The sequence below is a fragment of the Podarcis gaigeae genome, assembly GCF_964106915.1.
Source record: "Podarcis gaigeae genome assembly, chromosome: 16".
NCBI classification, from domain to species: Eukaryota; Metazoa; Chordata; class Lepidosauria; order Squamata; family Lacertidae; genus Podarcis; species Podarcis gaigeae.
The window spans coordinates 26,427,853-26,448,494 of record NC_139693.1 but is presented as its reverse complement, the minus strand read 5'-3'; the positions used below and the strand labels follow the sequence as shown (position 1 = coordinate 26,448,494).

Sequence of the window (20,642 nt, the reverse complement as noted above, 5' to 3'; positions counted from 1 at the left end):
AGAAAGAGGTGGTCCCCAGCAGAAAAACATCACAGGGGGGCGGTCTACAGCAGAAAACCTGTTAATCTGTCTGCCAGGATACCTCATTATGGACGCAGATTGCATTACCTGGGCAGTCTGGCCACTCTTTTGTGATGAAAAATACTTAATTCCTGAGTCAAGGTCACAGGCTCACTCTATTCATACACAGATACACCCTTAAGACAAATACATATACAGATGTTAAGACTTATTTTATATGCAGTATGCAGCCATCCATGTGGCATAAAAAGAAACTTGGAAAATATTTTATATTACAGTACAGATATATGCTCATAACCACAAGGTATACTTCAATCTAAAGCATTAAGACAATTTCTTCATATAGTCGCTGTTGTGACTGAGATGGAAGGGAGATTACTATTGTTATAGAAATAGGAGGGGAACCCCTAAACACTAGGAACAAATACTAGGATTTGGACTGGGATATGGATTAAAACATAAACTGCAGGGCTGTGTCAGTCAGGGAATTCCTGTGCTGCCTTATGCAAACCAGCCTGGCTAGCTGAGGGAAGAGCATTACACCAGAGAGCCATTGAGGGTCTTCAGGAACTTCTTGTCCCAGGTGTGACCAGGGACTGAGATTTGGAAGGTCGCCAGGGTAACTGTTCTGCGGGAGGACAAGGTGCTTCTGGGAAGAAGAAAGGGGAAGAAAGGCCGAGATCCATCTTGGTGAGGTAGAAGGAAGGACTGCCTGCAATGCTTTGGGTCATGCTGTAAGATCTGGACCTCCTCCATGCAGACTGAGGGTGTAAATAGGCGAATAAATCCTAATTCTTAAAGCAGAAGAGTCTCCACAGTGGATTTCATGCTCTTTATTCAGCTCATAGTAGTGAGGAATGGAAGTTTCCCCAAACTGTCTGCTTTATATACATTATTTACACAATGGGCCCCACGTGATTGGCTAATTCCGGGATTCTTCTGTAGGCCAATCAGGTTGTGGATTCACTTCCACCTGGGGTTGGATTGGGTGGTTCCTGTGGACCAATCAGACTGCTGCATTCTGAATCTTATTGTTCTAGAACCAATCAGACTGCTGCAATTTGGATCCTATTCAACTCAGTACATAACAAAATGATATTGTTATGTACTGAAGTTCTCACCCTGGGCCAGCAGGGGGATACTGTAGATAGTTTTCACTTGGGTCCACATATGCAAATACGGGATTCAAAGTGACGTTCAGTGACTGGATAGTTACAGAAAGTGTTACAGTTGCGTTGTAGTTGAGCTCTATATAAGCAGGCTGGCTGAACCCTTCAGTTCAGCTCTGTTCTGGCCTGTGAATAAACAAGAGCTGTTTGAAGAATCGCTGTGTCATCTGATATGTTTACCCACAACTTAACAGATATAAATTAAGTCAAACCTGCCTTTCTTTTACAGATAGGTAGCCGTGTTGGTCTGCCATAGTCAAAACAAAAAAAATTCCTTCCAGTAGCACCTTAAAGACCAACTGAGTCAGTTCTTGGTATGAGCTTTCGTGTGCATGCACACTTCTTCAGATACACTGAAACAGAAGTTTCCAGACCCTTCTATATAGTGAGAAGGTGGGGAGGGGTATTACTCAGAAGGCTGGTGGGAATGGGTGATTGGCAGATAGCTGTGATAAGCCTGTTGACGACTCTTAATGACTGCAATAGGTCTTACAGGAAGAAGCAAGGGGTGAAAAGGTGAAAAATGGCTTTGTCATGTATAATGAGATAAGAATCCAAGGTCTTTGTTCAGGCCAGGTTTCTCCATGGTTTTAAGTTTGGTGATAAGTTGTAATTCAGCAGCTTCTCTTTCCAGTCTATTTCTGAAATTCCTTTGTAGTAAAACAGCTACTTTGAGATCTTGTATAGAATGTCCTGGGAGATTGAAGTGTTCTCCTACTGGTTTCTCTGTCTTGTGATTCCTGATGTCCGATTTATGTCCGTTTATTCTTTGGCGTAAGGTCTGGCCTGTTTGTCCAATATAGAGAGCTGAAGGACACTGTTGGCATTTGATGGCATACACAATGTTAGACGATGAGCAATTAAATAGTCCCGAGATGGTATGTGTGATGTTGTTGGGGCCAGTAATGGTGTTGTCCGGGTGTATGTGGCAGCAAAGTTGGCATCTGGGTTTATTGCAGGCTCTGGTGCCAGTGTCCGTGTTAAGTCTGGTTGTAGTATTATTGTGGGTTAGGAGTTGTTTAAGACTGGGTGGCTGTCTGTAGGCAATGAAAGGTCTTCCTCCCAGAGCTTGAGAAAGAGAACTGTCATTGTCCAGGAGAGGTTATAGATCTCTGATGATGTGTTGTGCTGTTTTAACTTGGGAGCTGTATGTGATGACTAGAGATGTTCTGTTATTTTCTTTTTTGGGTCTGTCTTGCAGCAAGTTCTCTCTGGGTATCAGTCTGGCTCTGTTGATCTGTTGTCTAACTTCATCTGTTGGGTATTTTAGTTCTAAAAAGGTTTGCTGTAGATCTCTTAGGTGAGAGTCTCTGTCTGTAGAATTGGAACAGATGCGGCTGTAACGTAGTGCCTGGCTATATACAATGGACTGTTTGGTATGTTTGGGATGTTAGCTAGAGGCATGTAGATATGTTTGTCGGTCAGTTGGTTTCATAGTCCTCAAGGTACGCTGGCGGCCTACGTGTGCGTTGCGGCCTGGGGTGTTCCCTGGTCCGGGGTTCAGGTTCTGGCTCGTTTTCCAAGGATGCTGGCTGTGATGGGGCTGTTTGGTCTGGCGCAACCGGCTCGCTCAGTCGTGGTTCTGGTTCCGGTGTCCTTTCAGCCTCACGGGTCCTCTCTGTATTTACTGATTCTGCCTCTCCTGCTTGCCCCTGCTGCTCTATGGGCCTCACTGCCCCACTGTTCCCTTGGGACTCCTTTGACCTGTCCTCCTCCTCCTGGTTTTCTCCCGGGAATCGTCGCCGTATCTGGTCGCAGTGGCGCCGCCAGCATTGCCCCCCATCTGTTAGCACCTCGTACGACACGGGGCCAGTGACCCTGGTGACTGTGGCGGGTACCCATGCAGGGCCTGCCCCAAAATTCTTTGCATACACTGGGTCCTGGGCCTTGAAGGTCCGGGGGTTCCTGCCTTCCCCCACCCCTACCTCATCCTGAGCTCTATCGGGGTGAAGGCGGTCCAGTCTGATTGCAAGGCGCCAACCCATTAATAGTTCAGCGGGGCTCCGGCCAGTCGTTGAGCTGGGGGTGCTGTGCTGTGCTAGAAGGAATGTGGCAAGGCGGTACTCCCAATCCCCTTGCGTCATGCGACGAAGGGTGTCCTTGGTGGTCCGCACCATGCGTTCTGCTTGGCCATTGGTGGCCGGGTGGAATGGCGCCGAACGGATGTGGCGGATGGCGTTCTGCGCTGTGAAGGTTTGGAATTCTCCTGACGTAAATGCAGTCCCGTTGTCTGAGACGAGAGTGTCAGGGAGCCCGTGGGTTGCAAACAGCCTGCGTAGTACCCGGATGGCTGCGGACGTAGAAGTGGACGGTACCAGTGCGACTTCCAGCCATTTGGTGTAGGAGTCCACCACTATGAATAATGTTTTCCCCTGAAAGGGGCCAGTGAAGTCCACATGCAGGCGTGACCATGGTGCTCGGGCGGACTCCCAAGACTGGACTGGGGCCCTTGGGGGATCTGGGCGGGATTCTTGGCAGGCCTGGCAGTGTTTGACCCAGGTCTCTATCTCTCCGTCGATCCCCGGCCACCACACATAACTCCTGGCAAGGGCTTTCATTCTTACTACCCCTGGGTGTGTCTCGTGTAGGGCTGTGAGGACCCTTTTGCGGAGGGGCTGGGGAACAACGACCCTGCTTCCCCATAACAGGCACCCCTTGTGGGCTGACAGTTCATGTTTGCGGGTTGTGTAGCCGGCGAATTCTGGCCCAGGGTTGCTGCTGGGCCATCCCCTCCACACCCAGTCCAGGACCCGGGAGATGACCCTATCTTTCTTGGAATGGTGTGCAACTTCTTGTGCCTGAATGGGGCGGTCGGGAAGCAGCTCCAGGCTCATAACCTCTTGTGCAGGTGCTGGGTCGGGGCCTGTTTCCGGTAGTGGTAGCCTGCTGAGGGCGTCCGCATGGCCCATCGCCTTCCCAGGGCGGTGAATCAGTGCATACTGGTAGCTGGCAAGGAAAATTGACCACCTGAGGACGCGAGGAGACAGCACTTGGGGGGTCTGCTTTTCGGGGGCAAACAAGCCAAGCAACGGCTTGTGGTCAGTCACCACGGTGAAGGGCCGCCCGTACAAGAAATCGTGGAATTTTTTTACTCCCTTCACGATTGCCAGACCCTCCTTGTCGATTTGCGAGTAGTTCCGCTCGGTTTCGTTGAGTGTCTGGGAAAAGTATGCCACCGGTACCTCTCTTCCATCCGGGAGTTGGTGTCCCAGGACAGCGCCAATGCCATAGGGTGAGGCGTAGCATGCTAGCACCACCGGCAGCCTCTCGTCGAAGTGTGCCAAGACCGAGTTTGAGACAAGCAAGTCCTTGACTGCCTGGAATGCGGCCTCATGGTGCTGGCCCCACTCCCAAGGGGCCCGCTTGTCCAGGAGTCTGTGTAGGGGCTCCGCTACCGCCGCCTTGTGGGGAAGGAATGGTAAAAGTTCAATAGTCCCAAGAAGGCCTGAAGTTCAGTCTTGTTCTTGGGCGCTGGGGCATCACAAATGGCCCGTACCTTGTCCCCAGTCTGGTGGACCCCTTCTGCGTCCACCATAAATCCCAGAAAGTCCACCTGAGGCACTCCTAGTAGACATTTTTCCCGCTTCACCTTGAGACCCGCCGTCTGGAAACGGTGCAGAACGGTGCGGAGGCGGTCCTCAAACTCCTCTGGTGTGGGCCCGGCAATCAACACATCATCGAAGAAGGGGGTGACACCAGGAATCCCTTTAAGGAGAGAGTCCATTAGATTCTGGAATATGCCTGGTGCCACGCTGACCCCGAATTGCAACCGCTTTACCCTGAACGCTCCTCTGTGCGTCACAATCGTCTGTGCCTCTGCTGTAGCCTCATCTACTGGCAGCTGTTGATATGCTTGGGCCAAGTCCAGCTTGCCAAAAATTTTTGACCCAGCCAGGGTGGCAAGGACATGGCTGACCACTGGCACTGGGTATGCATGGGCCGTGAAGGCCTTGTTTATGGTACATTTGTAGTCTGCGCAGATGCGGACCAAACCATTAGGCTTGACGGGTGTGACAATTGGGGTTTCCCAGGGGGCATTAGGCACCGGCTCCAGCACTCCTTGCTCCACGAGTCGGTCCAATTCCTCATCTATACGGGGTTTCAGGGCGAACGGGACCCAGCGGGCCTTGAGCCTGACCGGTCGTACTGCAGGGTCAAGCTGTAGAGCAATGGGGGGGGGCCCGTATACTGTCCCAATTTCCCATCGCAAACCCCCGGAAATTCCTTGCATATGGCGTCCACGTCCACTTGTAAGCTCATGTGGTTCACTCCGGTGATGGCTAGCCCCAGTGGTCCAAACCATGCCAATCCCAGTAAGCTAATGTAGGGGCCCTTGACCACAAGCAAGTCCAGTTGCCGCGTCCGCCCTCGGTATTGCACCCTGAAGGTCCCCACCCCCATTGTGGGGACCTTACGTTTCTGGAAGTCCCGGAGGGTGAATGGGGCCGGCCTGAGTTTGGGACCCCCAGTAGGACACAGTTTCCTTAAGGTCCTTGCCGAGATTATGGATAGAGTTGAACCCGTGTCAAGCTCCATGCGGCATGGGGCCCCCTCTATCCGTACCTCTACATAAATTTTCTCTACGTTGGGGTGGGGCAACTGGTATACCTGGAAGTCTGTGAGCTCCGTCGAGTTGCCTTGGTGCGTTGGGCCCCGGGACCTGGGGCTCTTGGATTGGTCATCTGATGCCTGGCGTCGGGTGGGCCGAGCCCGACACACCCGGGCGATGTGTCCCAATTTTCTGCACTGCCTGCACTCTGCATTGCGGAAACAGGTCCTCCTCTCGTGACTTTCTCCACAGCTTGCGCAGTTCCCTCCTTCTCGTCGAGGCACCTGTGGTATGTGGGCTGCTTGAGTGCGCTGCTGTACTCGGTGCACCTCCTCCCTGTCGGATCCTGAGTCATCGGTGAGGTCTTTGTGGTGGACCCTCGGTTGGGACGGCTGGCTCGGCCGTGCCTCTTGCGTCGACCTCTTGGCAGCTTCCGTTGCCAGGGCCTCCTCCAGAGCGACCTGGAACGTTAGGTTCTTCTTAGCGTAGAGGCGTCGTTGCAGCTTCTCATCCTTCAGGCCACCGACGAGGCGGTCACGAAGCATGTTCTCCAGCTCTGAGAAGTTGCAGAACCGGGCAGCTTGGCGGAGAGAGGTCACAAACCCAGTTATGGTTTCCCCAGGGGCTTGCCGCTTTGCGTAGAAGGCATTTCGACGAGCCACCACTGAGGGCTGTGGCGAAAAGTGCCCCTTCAGCTGTTCCATTATTGTTTTGTATGGAACAGTAGCGACGTCTTCAGGTGCAAGGAGAGCCCGGGCGATTTCAAACGTCTCCTCTCCGCAGACGCTGAAGAATATTGCCCTCTTCTTGGCGTCTTCTGCATCGGTGACCCCTTTGGCTTCTAGGAGGAAGGTGAAACGGGAGGCGTACGCTTCCCAGTCTCCAGATGCTGGGTTGAACGGTGAGAAGCTGCTGTCGGTTGCCATTCTGAGTTCCTTGTGTCCCGGAGCTGAAGCCTGGATACACGGTGCGAGGCAGCGGTGTGGCAGGTGGCGGTGCTGTGGTGCTGTGTGTGGCAGTCAGCTCAGCGGGATCCCACCTTCGTCGCCAGTGAAATATACTCAGAGTCGCAAAGTGATTTCATGCTCTTTATTCAGCTCATAGTGGTGAGGAGGAATGAATGAATGTCCCCTCAAAGTATCTGCTTTATATACATTATTTACACAATGGGCTGCACATGATTGGCTAATTCTGGAATTCTACTGTAAGCCAATCAGGTTGTGGATTCACTTCTATCTGGAGCATGATTGGGTGGTTCCTGCCAACCAATCATACTGCTGCATTGTTCTAAGACCAATCAGACTGCTGCATTCTGAATCCTATTGTTCTAGGACCAATCAGACTGCTGCCTTTTGGATCCTATTGTTCCAGGACCAATCAGACTGCTGCAGTTTGGATCCTATTCAATTCAGTACATAACATAGGGGTTCCCACAGCAGCAGCAGTGAGGAGGAGGATTTGGGGCATCTCCGGGAGGCTGCCTGGGACCCGGTGCTGCAGCGAGCAGCAGCAGTGGCCCTGCTGGTGCCCAAAGGCAGTAGGGAGAGCCCTGAGCGGCAGCACCTTCCTCTCTCTAGATAAAAACTTTAAAGGTAAAGGTAAAGGTACCCCTGCCCATACGGGCCAGTCTTGACAGACTCTGGGGTTGTGCGCCCATCTCACTCAAGAGGCCAGGGGCCAGCGCTGTCCGGAGACACTTCCGGGTCACGTGGCCAGCGTGACATCGCTGCTCTGGCGAGCCAGAGCCGCACACGGAAACGCCGTTTACCTTCCCGTTGGTAAGCGGTCCCTATTTATCTACTTGCACCCGGAGGTGCTTTCGAACTGCTAGGTTGGCAGGCGCTGGGACCGAGCAGCGGGAGCGCACCCCGCTGCAGGGATTCGAACCGCCGACCTTTCGATCGGCAAGTCCTAGGCGCTGAGGCTTTAACCCACAGCGCCACCCGCGTCCCATCCCAAAAAAAGCCCTGCAGAAAATCTTTTTGTGTGTGTGTGCCAGAAATAGGGCTGTATAAAGTTGATTTCTTAAAACCAGGAATGGGGCACCTGCAGCCTCCTTGGACTGCAACCCCTGTCATCCCTGGCTGGGGTTGATGAGGGCTGGGGGCTCCAAAAGCCAACGGCCACATATACCTGCCTTAGACTGATGGATGGATAAGAAGCCTTTAAAGTCAATTAAAGATTGGCTCGAGGCACGTGATTCAGAAGAAAAATGATCCACAAAGGGGTGGTTGTGATGCTTTTTTTTTTTTAAAGCAACAAGAAGAATCTTTTAGTGTAGCAGCACCTACACTGTACTCTTACTCTTCGACGTCTGATAAGAACATTTTCGTTTAAACAAGCCTGTGAGGTTGGAACGGTGTTTTCGTGAATTGTGTGTGAATAAAGGTGTTATGGTAATATTAAAGGTATTATTTCAACGGAGTTGGTTTCCAGTTCCCCATTCTCTGTGATGGGTGTGTGTGTGTGTGCATGTGTGCGCGCGCGCGCGCAGTGTCAACCTGTTTTGTGTGTTGGGTTGATGCTGCTCCTTCAGTTATAAAACAGATGCTCTTATAAGAAAATAAGAATTGATAAGAAGGAATCCTCATAACCTCATGACACAATATTAATACTAATGTTCAGGTATATGCTGAATCTCTTGCAGAATATATGTGATTTACTAAGATGTTTTTCAGTCACAGGAATACTCTGTGAGAACCATATGTGATATATTTAGTATGTTTGATGGGTCGGAATGCAGATATGAATTTAGTCCAACCCCCTTCAATACAACACAATGTAACCATAGGGGGACCTGAGACTATATAAGGACCTGGAAGGCCTTGGGAACTTTGCGTGCTGTTCTACTGCAGAGGATGCCGTCCAGAGACTCATAAAAGAACCTGGCAAATTCTTTCAATGAGTCTGACCATCTGGTAGGTATGAAAGGAATGAGTGAGTGATGAATGAATGAGTCCTTATTGCTTAGTGCTTATTGCTTGTTAATCAATAAAGGGTTGTAATCTGAAGAGAACTATGTCATTTCGTCTTTCTTGAAAACACTCTGATAAGGGTAAAAAGGGAATTAACTCTGTTTTCATAAGAAGCCTACCCCAATATCTAGAACGCTGATGGATGGATGGATGAATGAATAAAACTTTATGTGTGTTAGTTGGCCATAGCAACAAGAACGCTGATGTGTTTTTAGTTTGTTGCTGGTTTTAATTTTTTAAATAATAGCTTTTACTAATAATTTTTGTGCTTTATTCTTTTTGTAAACTGCTTTTGTAAAGTGTCCCACCTAAACAAAGGGCACCTCTGGGATGTGAGATGCCCTCAGCAGTGCCCCCTCCGAGTTGATTGGCACCAATAGAGGAAATGAGCAGTGGCTCCAGTAGGAGGCGTCAACCTTTTCATCTGATTCTTCAGTCTCAAACATCAGCTTCCTATTGTAGCTGCAGCACAGCAGGCAAAACCAAAAGACAATAAAATACCCCTCACATGAGGGAGTTCTGACATCCCCCGTTTCTTACTGAATCTCTGCATCCTGTCTGAAGATAAAAGTGCAGGAGGATTGCCAAGGAAAACAGGGTGACAGCCTCTCCCAGGATCTTCTCCCCAGGCACCAGGTTCCCTCAAGTGGAACTAAGGTGGTTTCCTGCTGGTATTCAGCCTCAAATGCCGTGAAGTAATAGGAGAAGACACAGGACCCCCTCCCCTCCCTGCAGCTGTGCCAGGTAAATTCCTGACTTGGGCACATCATTGGAGAGGTGTTTTAGACACTCTTGTGAAGCAGTCCTGCAAACCAGTGATCACCTCCATAGTGCTGTTTGAGTGGGGGGGGGATGGAACCCCAGAATTTCCAGCTCCACCAGGCAAAGATCACCCTATCTTCCCTGTCTCTTTTCCCTGGAGTGTTGTGTTTTTTAGGTGGTAAGCCTGAGGGTAGGCACAGTCTTGTTTTGATTGTGTGTAAGCTTCTCTGAGAGGGATGCGGGTGGCACTGTGGGTTAAACCACAGAGCCTAGGACTTGCCGATCAGAAGGTCGGCGGTTTGAATCCCCACAATGGGGTGAACTCCCATTGCTCGGTCCCTGCTCCTGCCAACCTAGCAGTTCGAAAGCACGTCACAGTGCAAGCAGATAAATAGGTACTGCTCTGGTGGGAAGTTAAACGGTGTTTCCGTGCGCTGCTCTGGTTTGCCAGAAGCGGCTTAGTCATGCTGGCCACATGACCCAGAAGCTGTACGCCGGTTCCCTTGGCCAATGAAGCGAGATGAGCGCCGCAACCCCAGAGTCGGCCACGACTGGACCTAATGGTCAGGGGTCCCTTTACCTTTAAGCTTCTCTGAGAGCCGCTTTGGCTATACAGTGGGGTGAAAAAGTGCTGGAAATAAATAAATAATATGGCTGTGCTGGGTGGGGTTCATGGAATATGTAGTCCAAGGAGATCTGGAGGGCACCAGGTTTGCTAAGAATCCGAAAAAAGAAAAAAAGAAAGATGCAATGCTAAAATATGGCTCCTCTCTGTCTCTTGGCAACTGGGAAACATTTTTTTCGGAATGGAACTCTGGGCAAGGATCTTACCAGACCTTGATTATACTTGCGCTTTTTTGCGGGGAGGGAGCTATTAAAAGTCCATTGAGCCACAGCTTAGCTTAGCTTTATAATCAGGCAGCATGACACAGTAGTCTTATACATAACAATCCCTGCCCCACCCTCTGTTTGATTTACTGACAATTTAAATATATTTACAAGATAGAGTCAAACTGGCAATTGATGGCCGGAAGAGGCCTCTGGCACTGCGTGGGACAGCAAACATTTTGGGCAGTGATGCTCGCTTTATTGAGACTCCAAATAAGCAGGGTGATGGTTTAAAGGTCCCGGGGGTTATTGGGTGGGTATCATTGGGTGCTGTTTTCCCCTTCTGTTTGCAGTGCTTGAATACTACTGATTTCGCTTCTTTCCTCACCCCCTCCCCGACAGCTATGGCACGTTTTGGGCTCATTTTAGCCACCAAAAAAGGCTTTTCTTGCTCTGGCATGGCACTTGAGAAATCAGTCATCATCACAGAGCCCAAGGAATTCTGCCAACTTTGCAGCTGTCATGATTTAGGATGGGAAGGAATGCTCACATGTCAGATCATCTCCTTCTCTTGCTAGGCCAATGATCCCTCTCTCTCTCTCTCTCTCTCTCTCTCTCTCTCTCTCTCCTGAGCGCTTTTCAAACTAAGGAATGATGAGAGCTACTGGGGTGCGGGGGGAGGAACTGAAATCCTGTACTTAAAAAAGTAATGTCTCGTGGTGATTCTGGTGCAAATTATGCATTTTAAGTGTCTTTATCAGGGTGTGTTGGACAGTTAATGCCGCAAATGGGATTCTGTGTAGGCTGGGAAAGGAGGCTAAGGGTTCTTCGGGTTAGGCAATGTTTCTCAAACTTAGGTCCCCAGCTGTTGTTGGACTACAACTCCCATCATCCCTAGCTAGCAGGACCAGTGGTCAGGGATGATGGAAGCTATAGTCCAACAACAGCTGGGGACTCAAGTTTGAGAAACACTGGGTTAGGGTATAGGGGGGCTTGCTGTGGAGATAACTGGGGAGGTCGAGGTTTCCATGTGTGAAGACCTACTCCCTGACTATTGGAAGCTTCAACAATGCCCTTCCTCACACAATCTTTGGTTTTGCTTTGGGCGTTGTTGTTTTCTAGCTACCATGAGGACTGGCAACTTGGTTTGCTTGTTTTGCAAGAGCAAAGTGAGGTTCTTAGAATGCAGCGCCCATTGCCAGATCCTGCACCTGAACAGCATGTTCTAGGTTTCACAGCTTGCCTGTACGAATGCATCGTTCAGTAGCAGGGACAGGGGAAAGCGGACTTCCAACCTCCTCTTTCTGGCCCTCACGATTCTTGTCAGGTCACATTCCTTACTGGCCTTGCTCAGTGCCCTTAAGTGGTTTTTGCCTGGCTGGAATGTGTCTCTGAATTGCACTAAAGGCCCTTAATTTGCTGGTTGGAGGGACTTCTGTTTGTGGCTGAAATGTTAACCTATCACAAAAAAGTAAGAGGCACTTCCGCTGCCCTATGGGCTTTTGCTTCTTGCCACACCCATAATTGAGCTTGTGAAGATGCTTCCTGTATCATACGTTCTTCCTATTAAAGACTACTTTAGAGCAAGTTCATCTAGTCCAACATTGCAGAAATCACAGCTGAAGCTGGGCCTCTCTTTTCCCTCCCTTTTCCTGCAAAGGCGTCACACGTGGCGATCTGTGGCTGCCAAGAGCCAAAGTCCTATTTTCTCACGCCGATGTGCAGGAGACTTTATAGGGTCTCTGGCTCTGACCTGTTGGCTTCATGGCCTGGCTGAGCTCCTGAGTTTCCTACTCAGGGGCATCTGCTTGACCCAGGGCAAATTTGTATCTTGATGATTGGCAGGAACAATGAGTAAGAGGATGGTTTTCTTTCTCATTTTGCACCAAGATGCCCCTACCTGCACAGGGTCTGCCTGAAGCTTCAACCTGTCGGCAGAAATGTATAGGACACATGTCTCTCGCTGCCGCTGGAGCCAAGCCCTCCTTGTTTCTGCCTGCAGGGATGGCTGGCTCTTGCTTGGTCTAAGCTGGGCTGCAGCTTCTATTGCAGTCCTGTCCTGAAGGCAGTCAAAGAGCATGGGCCAGCCAGCCGTTCCTCTCTTGTTCCTCTTGGCATTCATAAAACAGTTGAGTTTGAGAGGAGGCTAATCTAGTTCAACCTAAGAATCATGGCTAAAGAATCCCTGACAGATGGCCAGTCAACCTCCAACAAAGGAGAGTCCACCACCTTCGAAGGGAGTCCATTCCTTGTGCGCATATTTTCACCTCTTGAGGAGGGTCTGGGGTGTGGAACAAGGGTGTGTGTGCGCACAATGTCCTGGAGGAGAAAAAAGGCCCCCTGGCTGGCTGCCTGCCCCCTCCATCCTAGGCAGGCAGGCAGGCAGACATCAGCGGGTGGTGGCAGCTGCGAATGAGGCTCCTCTGCACTTTGGGTCCTTGGGTGGTCATCAGGCTACTGAGTGGAAGAGGCCATCTGGGTGGAGATAAAAGTCTCTATCACACCATGAGTGGACGGCAGCAAGTGGCTGTGGCTGTTGGAGGAGTCGGAGCTCTGGTAGAGCACCAAGCTACTGGAGGAGACTGGAGGAGAAGAGGGGAGGGGAAAACACCCATAGGCACACGTGAGTGTAAGCAGGGAGAGATCATCACTTGATATGATGCGATAATATGATAATCTTTATTGTCATTGTCCCATACAGAACAATGAAATTGAAAAAACCTACATCAGACATTCAAAAACCAACAAGCCTGCTATCCCAGCCTGATTAGCCCCCTAAAAACTCTGATACCCCATAATTAAATACAATATACTCCCATAGAGACTACCTTACACTGCGTTTCCTTAGGAACATAGGCTGGCTTACACTGTGATGGACCCTTGGTCCAGTTAGCTCAGCAGGGTCAACACTAGCCAGCAGCAACGTATTTCAGATAGGAGTTGCTCCAAGCCCTACTGGAAGATACTGGGGATTGAACCAGCCATCATCTGTATGCAACGCAGGCACTCTGACACTGAGCTACAGGCCTTCCTTCAGCTTCTACACCCGCAAAAGGGAATATACACACATGCACACACACACACACACCCCTCCCAAGCATTTTAGGATTGCAGTGCTTAGTTCAACCTTCCCCACTCCCATTGGGCCAGGCCAGTGCAACTATATGATACTGGAGCTGAAGAGAGAGCAGCTGCGAGTCAGTGTAGGCAATACTGAGCTCAATGGGCCAACCTATAAGGTGGTTCTTTGTATTCCCACAGCACAGATGTGGCTGGGGCTGATGGGAGTTGCAGTCCAAAACATCAGGGCAGGCATCAGATTGAGAGGAGACGGCTTGGAGAAACTCCAGGGATAGCCAACCAGAAGTGGACTACAGCTCCCATCATCCCTGATGAATGGCCATAATGATTGGGCTGATGGGGGTCGTAGTCCACATGGACTGCCCCAACACTAACCATAAACACTGCAAGTTACTGTCTTGAGGATGCAATGTTTATGAAATCCCCTTGCTCCACCAAAGAATGGAAAGCCCTCAATGCTGGCAGGAGCTTCAGTTGCGCATTCTTCAAAGCAGGGCTCCCCACCTACCAGCAGGGCTAGAGGTGAGTCGATGGCTGGGCTGGAGGTGCTGGATGGTGGCATCCTGGTTCTGTAAGTGTATGGTGGAAGCCTGCACGGGGGGCGTGTGGATCCCAGACTCTGTGTGTGCCTCAGAGTCTGATGTGAACACCTGTAAAATGTGGGAGGGAGAGAGAGATTAACACAATAAGAAATCTGGAAACTGCTGGTTTTGGGAATTTCAGACAAAATTAAAATTAAAATTAAAATTAAAATTAAAATTAAAATTTTGATTGAATAGAAGAATATCAACAAGCTGGAAAGTGTGCAGAGAAGGGCAGCCAAGATGATCAAGGGTCTGGAAACAGAGCCTTATGAGGAACGGTTAAGGGAACTGGGTATGTTTAGCCCGGAGAAAATTGAGAGGTGATAGGATAGCCAAATATCTGTCACATGAGAGATGGAGCCAGCTTGCTTTCTGTTGCTCCAGAGGGTAGCGCACGATGGATGGCTGAACTGACGGATTCAAAGGACAAGGAGATTCCGGCTAGATATTAGGAAGAATTTAATGATGGTAAATGCTGTTAAGCAGTGAAGCAGACTGCCTCAGAAGTTGGTGGACTCTCCTTCCTTGGAGGTATTTAAACAGAGGTTGGATGAGTTTGGATTTCAGGGCATCTTTCCCTGGTTCCTCCTTTCCCGGCTTCCCCCTCAGCCCATCTTACCTGCTTGGTTGGCGTCAGGCTGGCCAAGGCGCTGAGGTTGGCTGTGTCTGTGATCACCATGGTCTGCGGCAGCAGCCCAGTATGGGCGTACTGAGCCATCTCTGGTTTGTGGCCGTAGAGAGCTAGGGGACCAAAAAGGCATGAGACTAAAGGTTATATGGGGGACTCTTGAGGGAGAAGGGAACCATGGAGTTAACTCTGGCTTCCAAGCATCTCTAGGGTGACCATTATCCCTTATTTACTTTTTAATCATCCTTTGTACCCTGCTCTCCTTCGTCCAAAAAGCTCAGTGCTCATAGTAAGGGAGCCCTTCTCGTTTCATCCTGAACAACAACCCTGTAGGGTAGGTTCCCTCTCTCTACCACCACCACAGCTTCTTCTTCTGAGGTTGTCCTCCTAGGGCTGACAGAAAAAGGAGGAGGGTGTTATTTTAGAAGGCGACCAGGGGAAGGAAGGGAATGCTTTCAAGATGGCTGTACAAAGGCGTGGGGGTTGAGAGGAGGTGGAAGAAGGGAGGGCCAGTTGGTGTTGCGGTTAGAGTAACAGACTAGGACCTGGGAGAGCTGGATTCAAATCCCCACTCAGCCACGAAGCTCACTGGGTAACCTTAGGCCAGCCACCGACACTCAGCCTAACCAACCTCACAGGATTGTTGTGAGGATAAACGAGGAAGAGAACTGCGTACACCACATTGTGCTCCTTGAAGGAAAGTTGGGGAATAAATGTAAGGAAAAATCATAATAAAACAAGGCAGGGGCAATTAGCTACGCTTTCCTCACAATCCATGTGTTCCTTTTAAAATGGGCATCCTGCAAAGCTCTGTGTGGCTTATAGGAGCCTCTCCATCCAAACGCTGCAGCATCTGATATTCGAAGGCAGACTGCCACTGCCCATGGAGGCTCAGTTTAGCTGCCAAGTCTAGTAGCCAAGGGTAGGTTCATCCTCTCTGCATTTGCCTTTTCTCCCACAACGTGATGTCCTGCAAGTGCTTTGGACTACAAGTCCCATCAGCCCCACCCAACACAGCTGTATGATGAGAACACAGCTGTGCTGACTAGCTGGAGATGATGGGAAATGGAGTCCAAAGTATCCGCATCGAGTTGAACAAGGCCTGCCGTGAGTCCTTGGCCCACAATTCCAGGGAGCCTCCCTCCCCGCCTTGCTGGCTCCCCAACCTACCGTGAGGTGCCTGGATCTGGGCCATGGTGGCCATGAAAGGGCTCTGGTTGAGATGGCCCTGGACCTGTTGCATGATGGGCTGCTGGTACGATGGGTGCAGCTGCTGGGAGAACTGGACTGGCTGCAGGGTGGTGAGGCTGCTGCCCATGTTGTTGATCACTGGGACACTCTGGGGCTGGGTGGAGGCCAAGCCTGGAAGACAGGAAAGAGCATCTTTAGTGGTTCACTTTTTCCCCCAAAAAACACCAGCTAGTTCCAGCCAGCCAGGGAGCAAAGTCTCCTTTTTTTTGCAGGAGATTTGCAGCGGTGGAAAGCGAGAACCAGTGTTTGTCGTCTTGAAGCATCCTGGCACTATTCTGCAGCTTTACTTCAGTGGCTCTTTGAAATATACTCAGAGTTGAGTGTGAACTTCATGCTCTTTATTCAGCTCATAGTAGTGAGGAGGAATGGAAGTTCCCCCGAAATGTCTGCTTTATATACATTATTTACACAATGGGCCCCACGTGATTGGCTAATTCCGGGATTCTCCTGTAGGCCAGTCAGATTGCGGATTCACTTCCACCTGGAGTTGGATTGGGTGGCTCCTGCGGACCAATCAGACTGCCGCATTCTGAAATCCTATTGTTCTAGGACCAATCAGACTGCTGCTATTTGGATCCTATTCAACTCAGTACATAACAGTCTTGCTGTACAACGAGGACTAGAAAGCTATTTGTTTGCTCCTGTATGCAAACGGCATGCCTTCCCTGTGTCTCTCCTCACTTACCGATAACCAGAGTGGAGGCCCCCGTGTTGGTGAAGGCTGGTGTAAGCGAAGATGTGTCTCCCGGCCCAATTGCCATGACGCCTGGGAGTGATGCCATGATGAGGTTCTGGGTTTGCTGGCTCAGGGTGTGGTTCTGCTCTAGGCTGTGCAGGGCTGTCAGGGTGCTAACTGGGGGAAGAGAGCCCCCAGGGGCAGAGATCTGTGCACAGGAGAAATACGGAAGAATATCAACATGCTTTTTGAGGAGAGTTGCAGGATTGTGGGATGTACATTTGGGATAGCTTAGAAGTGGTGCGATATTAATTGCATTTATTGGCAAGCTTGGCAGTAAGTAGAACCACTGGGAGATTTCTGGATGACTTTCAGGAGATCGGCAAGGATTTCTGGTCCCCAGTTGTTCAACAAGAGCAGCAACAAAATGGCTCCCAGCCATCCAGTGGAAGCTAGTTCCCCTTTGGGACTAATAGGGTGCAAGGCAGGGAGCCCAACAGTAGGTGGTGCCAATGAGCCCAGGCAGTGCTTGACTCACCAGCTTTGCATCTCCTGCAGAACTAACTGAACACAGGCCAGGGGAAGAAGCATGGTGCAAGATAGTCTGGGTGGTCACAATGGAATTGCTTCCCCCGTGCTGGTTGCCGTCTGAGGAATCTGTCTCACTGACGGGTTGCTGGTTGTACCTCATGCCGGAGTCGGAAAAGGAGAGTTGTTGTTGTTGTTGCTGCTGCTGTTGCTGCTGCAAAGGGGATTGTTCTACAAACAAACAAAAGAAAGGAGGGGGGGAATAATTCTTAGTAATTTGTGCTTAAGTTGAGGACTCTTAGCTCTGATCTCAGACAGGGCCGGCCCTACCCTTAGGCAGAGTGAGGCAGTTCATTTCAACCATTAATTTCTTCCTCCACTGGTTCTGCTGAGAGAACACATGTCATGGCCTCTTCCTCAACTGTCACCCAGCAGCAGCCAATCCATCTGGCTTTACCCAAATGAGCGTCTCCACCCCCATCATTCAGCTGGGACATGGAGGTCCAGCTCCGAGGGCCTTCTGGCAGTTCCCTCACTGCAAGAAGCAAGGTTACAGGGAACCAGGCAGAGGGCCTTCTCGGTAGTGGCACCTGCCCTGTGGAACGCCCTCCCATCAGATGTCAAGGAAATAAACAACTATCTGACTTCTAGAAGACATCTGAAGGCAGCCCTGTTTAGGGAAGTTTTTAATGTTTGATGTTTTATTGTATTTTTAATATTTTGTTGCAAGCCGCCCAGAGTGGCTAGGGAAACCCAGCCAGATGGATGGGGTATGAATGAATGAATGAATGAATGAATGAATAAATAAATAAATAAATAAATAAATAAATAAAATCTGAAATGCTTCCATTGCAACTGGCCATTGTGTGAACTGTAACTTGTAACAACTTGTCCTGGACTTTGCTTCCCCCCCTATCCTCCCTCCCGCCCTCCTCCTCGCTCTTTCCTTTTGGGCTGTGTCCTTTAGATTCTAAACTGGAGGGCAGGAACTGGTGGTGGTGGTGGGGATTGATTCATAAGCTACTCTGGGAGTCATTTTGGCTGAAGTCTAAGAGCTGTGTGGGTGGGGAGAGATTTTAAATAAATAAATAGTGCCTGACACTCACCATGGACCTTGCTTGGTGAGAGGGGCGTTGCTGACTGGAGCGAGGAAGAGCCCAAGGTGGGCACAGATCCGGGCTGCGGCCCACTGTAGCTGTCCATAGCGAGCTTGTGCCGGAAAGCCTCCTCCTTCCGGCGGTTGGCAAACCAGTTGTAAACTCTCACCTCAGTCACCAGGTTCGAGCCCAGACCCTGGGCCTGGGAAGGGGAGACACCGCGCTGGATGCACTCTGCCCTGCCGAGAAAGGCCATGGATTTGTCAGGTTGGGGGCGGGGCTTGTGTTAAGGCGAAGCCATTTCTCCAAAGGGAACCCCTTCAAATCAAAGGAGTGGTGTGCCTGTTGCACCATTTCCAAAGATATATGAACTGCATGAAGAACATAAGAAAAGCTCTGTTGGACCAGACCAGTGGCCCATCTAGACCAACATCCTCTTCTCACAATGAATCTCCTCCATGAATCTGTCCAATCCTCTTCTGAGACTGACCCAGAAACTCCAGCGGGTGCAGAATGCCGCGGCGAGACTCCTTACGGGGTCCTCGCTGCAAGATCACATTCACCCGGTGCTATACCAGCTGCACTGGCTCCCAGTGGAGTACAGGATCAGGTTTAAGGTGCTGGTTTTAACCTTTAAAGCCCTATACGGCCTAGGACCCTCGTACCTACGGGACCGCCTCTCCTGGTATGTCCCACAGAGGAACTTAGTCTTCAAACAAAAACATCTTGGAGGTCCCAGGCCACAGAGAGGTTAGGCTGGCCTCAACCAGAGCCAGGGCTTTTTCGGCTGTGGCTCCGATCTGGTGGAATGCTTTGTCACAAGAGACTAGGGCCCTGCGGGACTTGACATCTTTCCGCAGGGCCTGCAAGACAGAGCTGTTCCACCAGGCCTTTGGCAGGGCACAGCCTGACTCCCTCCTTTGGCAACCTTCACAGAACTCTAGCCCAATGGTTGCCATTAATTTGATTTGAATTAATTTTATAATGAAATGATTTTAGAATGTTGTATTATTTTATTGTTGTTAGCTGCCCTGAGCCCGGCTTTGGCTGGGGAGGGCGGGATATAAATAAAAATTTATTATTATTATTTTAAAGCCATCACTGCCTCCTGTGGGAATGTGTTTTGTTCCATTTTCCCAATGTTTTCTTCCCTGAGAGTTTTCTCCTTTAATGTGACCCTTCACTTGCCATAAAGGCCACTTTCAGAAATCTAGCAGAACCTAGTGGACGTTTAGCACTCCTTTCCATGTTAGGAAAATATGTCTGTTCCCGCTTCCCTGGAAAATCATGGAATGAAATCTGGGGCGATATTTCAGCTTTCTCAAAGGATTCTGAGCCCTGTAGTTTGTTCTTGCTTCGAATTGTAACTTGGTGAAGAGTGAACCACCATGTCCAGAATAATTTGAGGAGGGAAAAATGTGCTTTGGATGTATTTTAAAGGTGTGAGGAGCACACAGCTGACAGCCCCTGAGCGATGAAGCATTTCATAAGATTCCAGTATAGGGTGCAAAAGAATCCCATCGTCCCGGACTGTAGAGGTGCTTTCAGGTAATTACTTTTGGCGCCTCCTCTGCATTAATTATAGTCTAACCATAGTTGGCTCAGATCTCTCTGTACTTTTGCATTTTTAGTCCTGAGGTTCATCTAGACCTCATAGCTGATTATATGTTTAGGTCTAATTTGGGGTGAAATAGTTAAACTGGGGGCAGAATGAGCAAGGAATTATTAGCCCCAGCTCAGCCAAAACCAATAATTTACTTCCCCCACCCATTTCTTCCCACCCCTTACTTTGTGTAACATAAGTAAGAGCCGGCTGGATCAGGTCAATGGCCCATTCAGTCCAGGATCCTGTTCTCACAGTGGCCAACCAGATGCCTGTGGGAAACCAGCAAGCAGGATTTGAGCACAAGAACACTCTCTCCTGTGGTTTTCCGCAACTGGTATTCAGAAACATCACTGCCTCCGACTATGGAGGCAGGGCATGGCCACCGTGGCTTGCAGCCCTTGATAGGCTTATCAATGCATTAATCTGTCCAATCCTCTTTGAAAGCCATCAAAGTTGGTGGCCATTGCTGCCTTTAGAGGGAGCAATCCCCATAGTTTAACTATGGGTTTATCCACACTCACCTTTCACCAGCCCTTTCCAGGCACAGTCTGCACCTTAAAGCTCTGTGTCCAAGCGCCTTTCTTTCCGCTCTGGTGCTTGCCCTGCGAAAACCCACTCTTTAAAGCTCAATCAGAGCAAACAGCAATCTGTGAAAAACCAGAATTGACTTTTTCTCCAATGGAGCGCTAAAATGTGGGCTTTTGCAAGGAAAACTCTGGGGCAAAACAAACAAACAAACAAACAAACAAACAAACAAACAAACAAACAAACCCATGCTCGGGCAAGGAACTTTTAAGCGCAGACTTGTGCCTGGACACAGCAGGGCAAAAGGTAAATGTGGATAAGTGCTATGTACTGCATGAGTTTTTTTCGTCTAGGAGAACAGG

At 49.8% G+C, this 20,642-nt stretch overlaps 1 protein-coding gene across 3 annotated transcripts in view; it reads right to left on the bottom strand.

The window, feature by feature from the left end:
* Positions 1 to 10,368: 10,368 nt before the first annotated feature.
* The window catches only part of HNF1A (HNF1 homeobox A), a 37,678-nt gene continuing 27,404 nt past the window's right edge, over positions 10,369 to 20,642 (bottom strand). For all 3 annotated transcript variants that reach the window (XM_083717262.1, XM_083717261.1, XM_083717263.1), the window contains 7 exons: positions 18,159 to 18,388; positions 17,063 to 17,283; positions 16,534 to 16,732; positions 15,768 to 15,959; positions 14,589 to 14,710; positions 13,894 to 14,035; positions 10,369 to 12,886 (listed from right to left, as the gene is read on the bottom strand). In XM_083717262.1, coding sequence (XP_083573388.1) covers positions 12,759 to 12,886; positions 13,894 to 14,035; positions 14,589 to 14,710; positions 15,768 to 15,959; positions 16,534 to 16,732; positions 17,063 to 17,283; positions 18,159 to 18,388 — 1,234 coding nt within the window. In that variant the 3' untranslated portion in view covers positions 10,369 to 12,758. The remainder of the gene's footprint in view (positions 12,887 to 13,893; positions 14,036 to 14,588; positions 14,711 to 15,767; positions 15,960 to 16,533; positions 16,733 to 17,062; positions 17,284 to 18,158; positions 18,389 to 20,642) is intronic.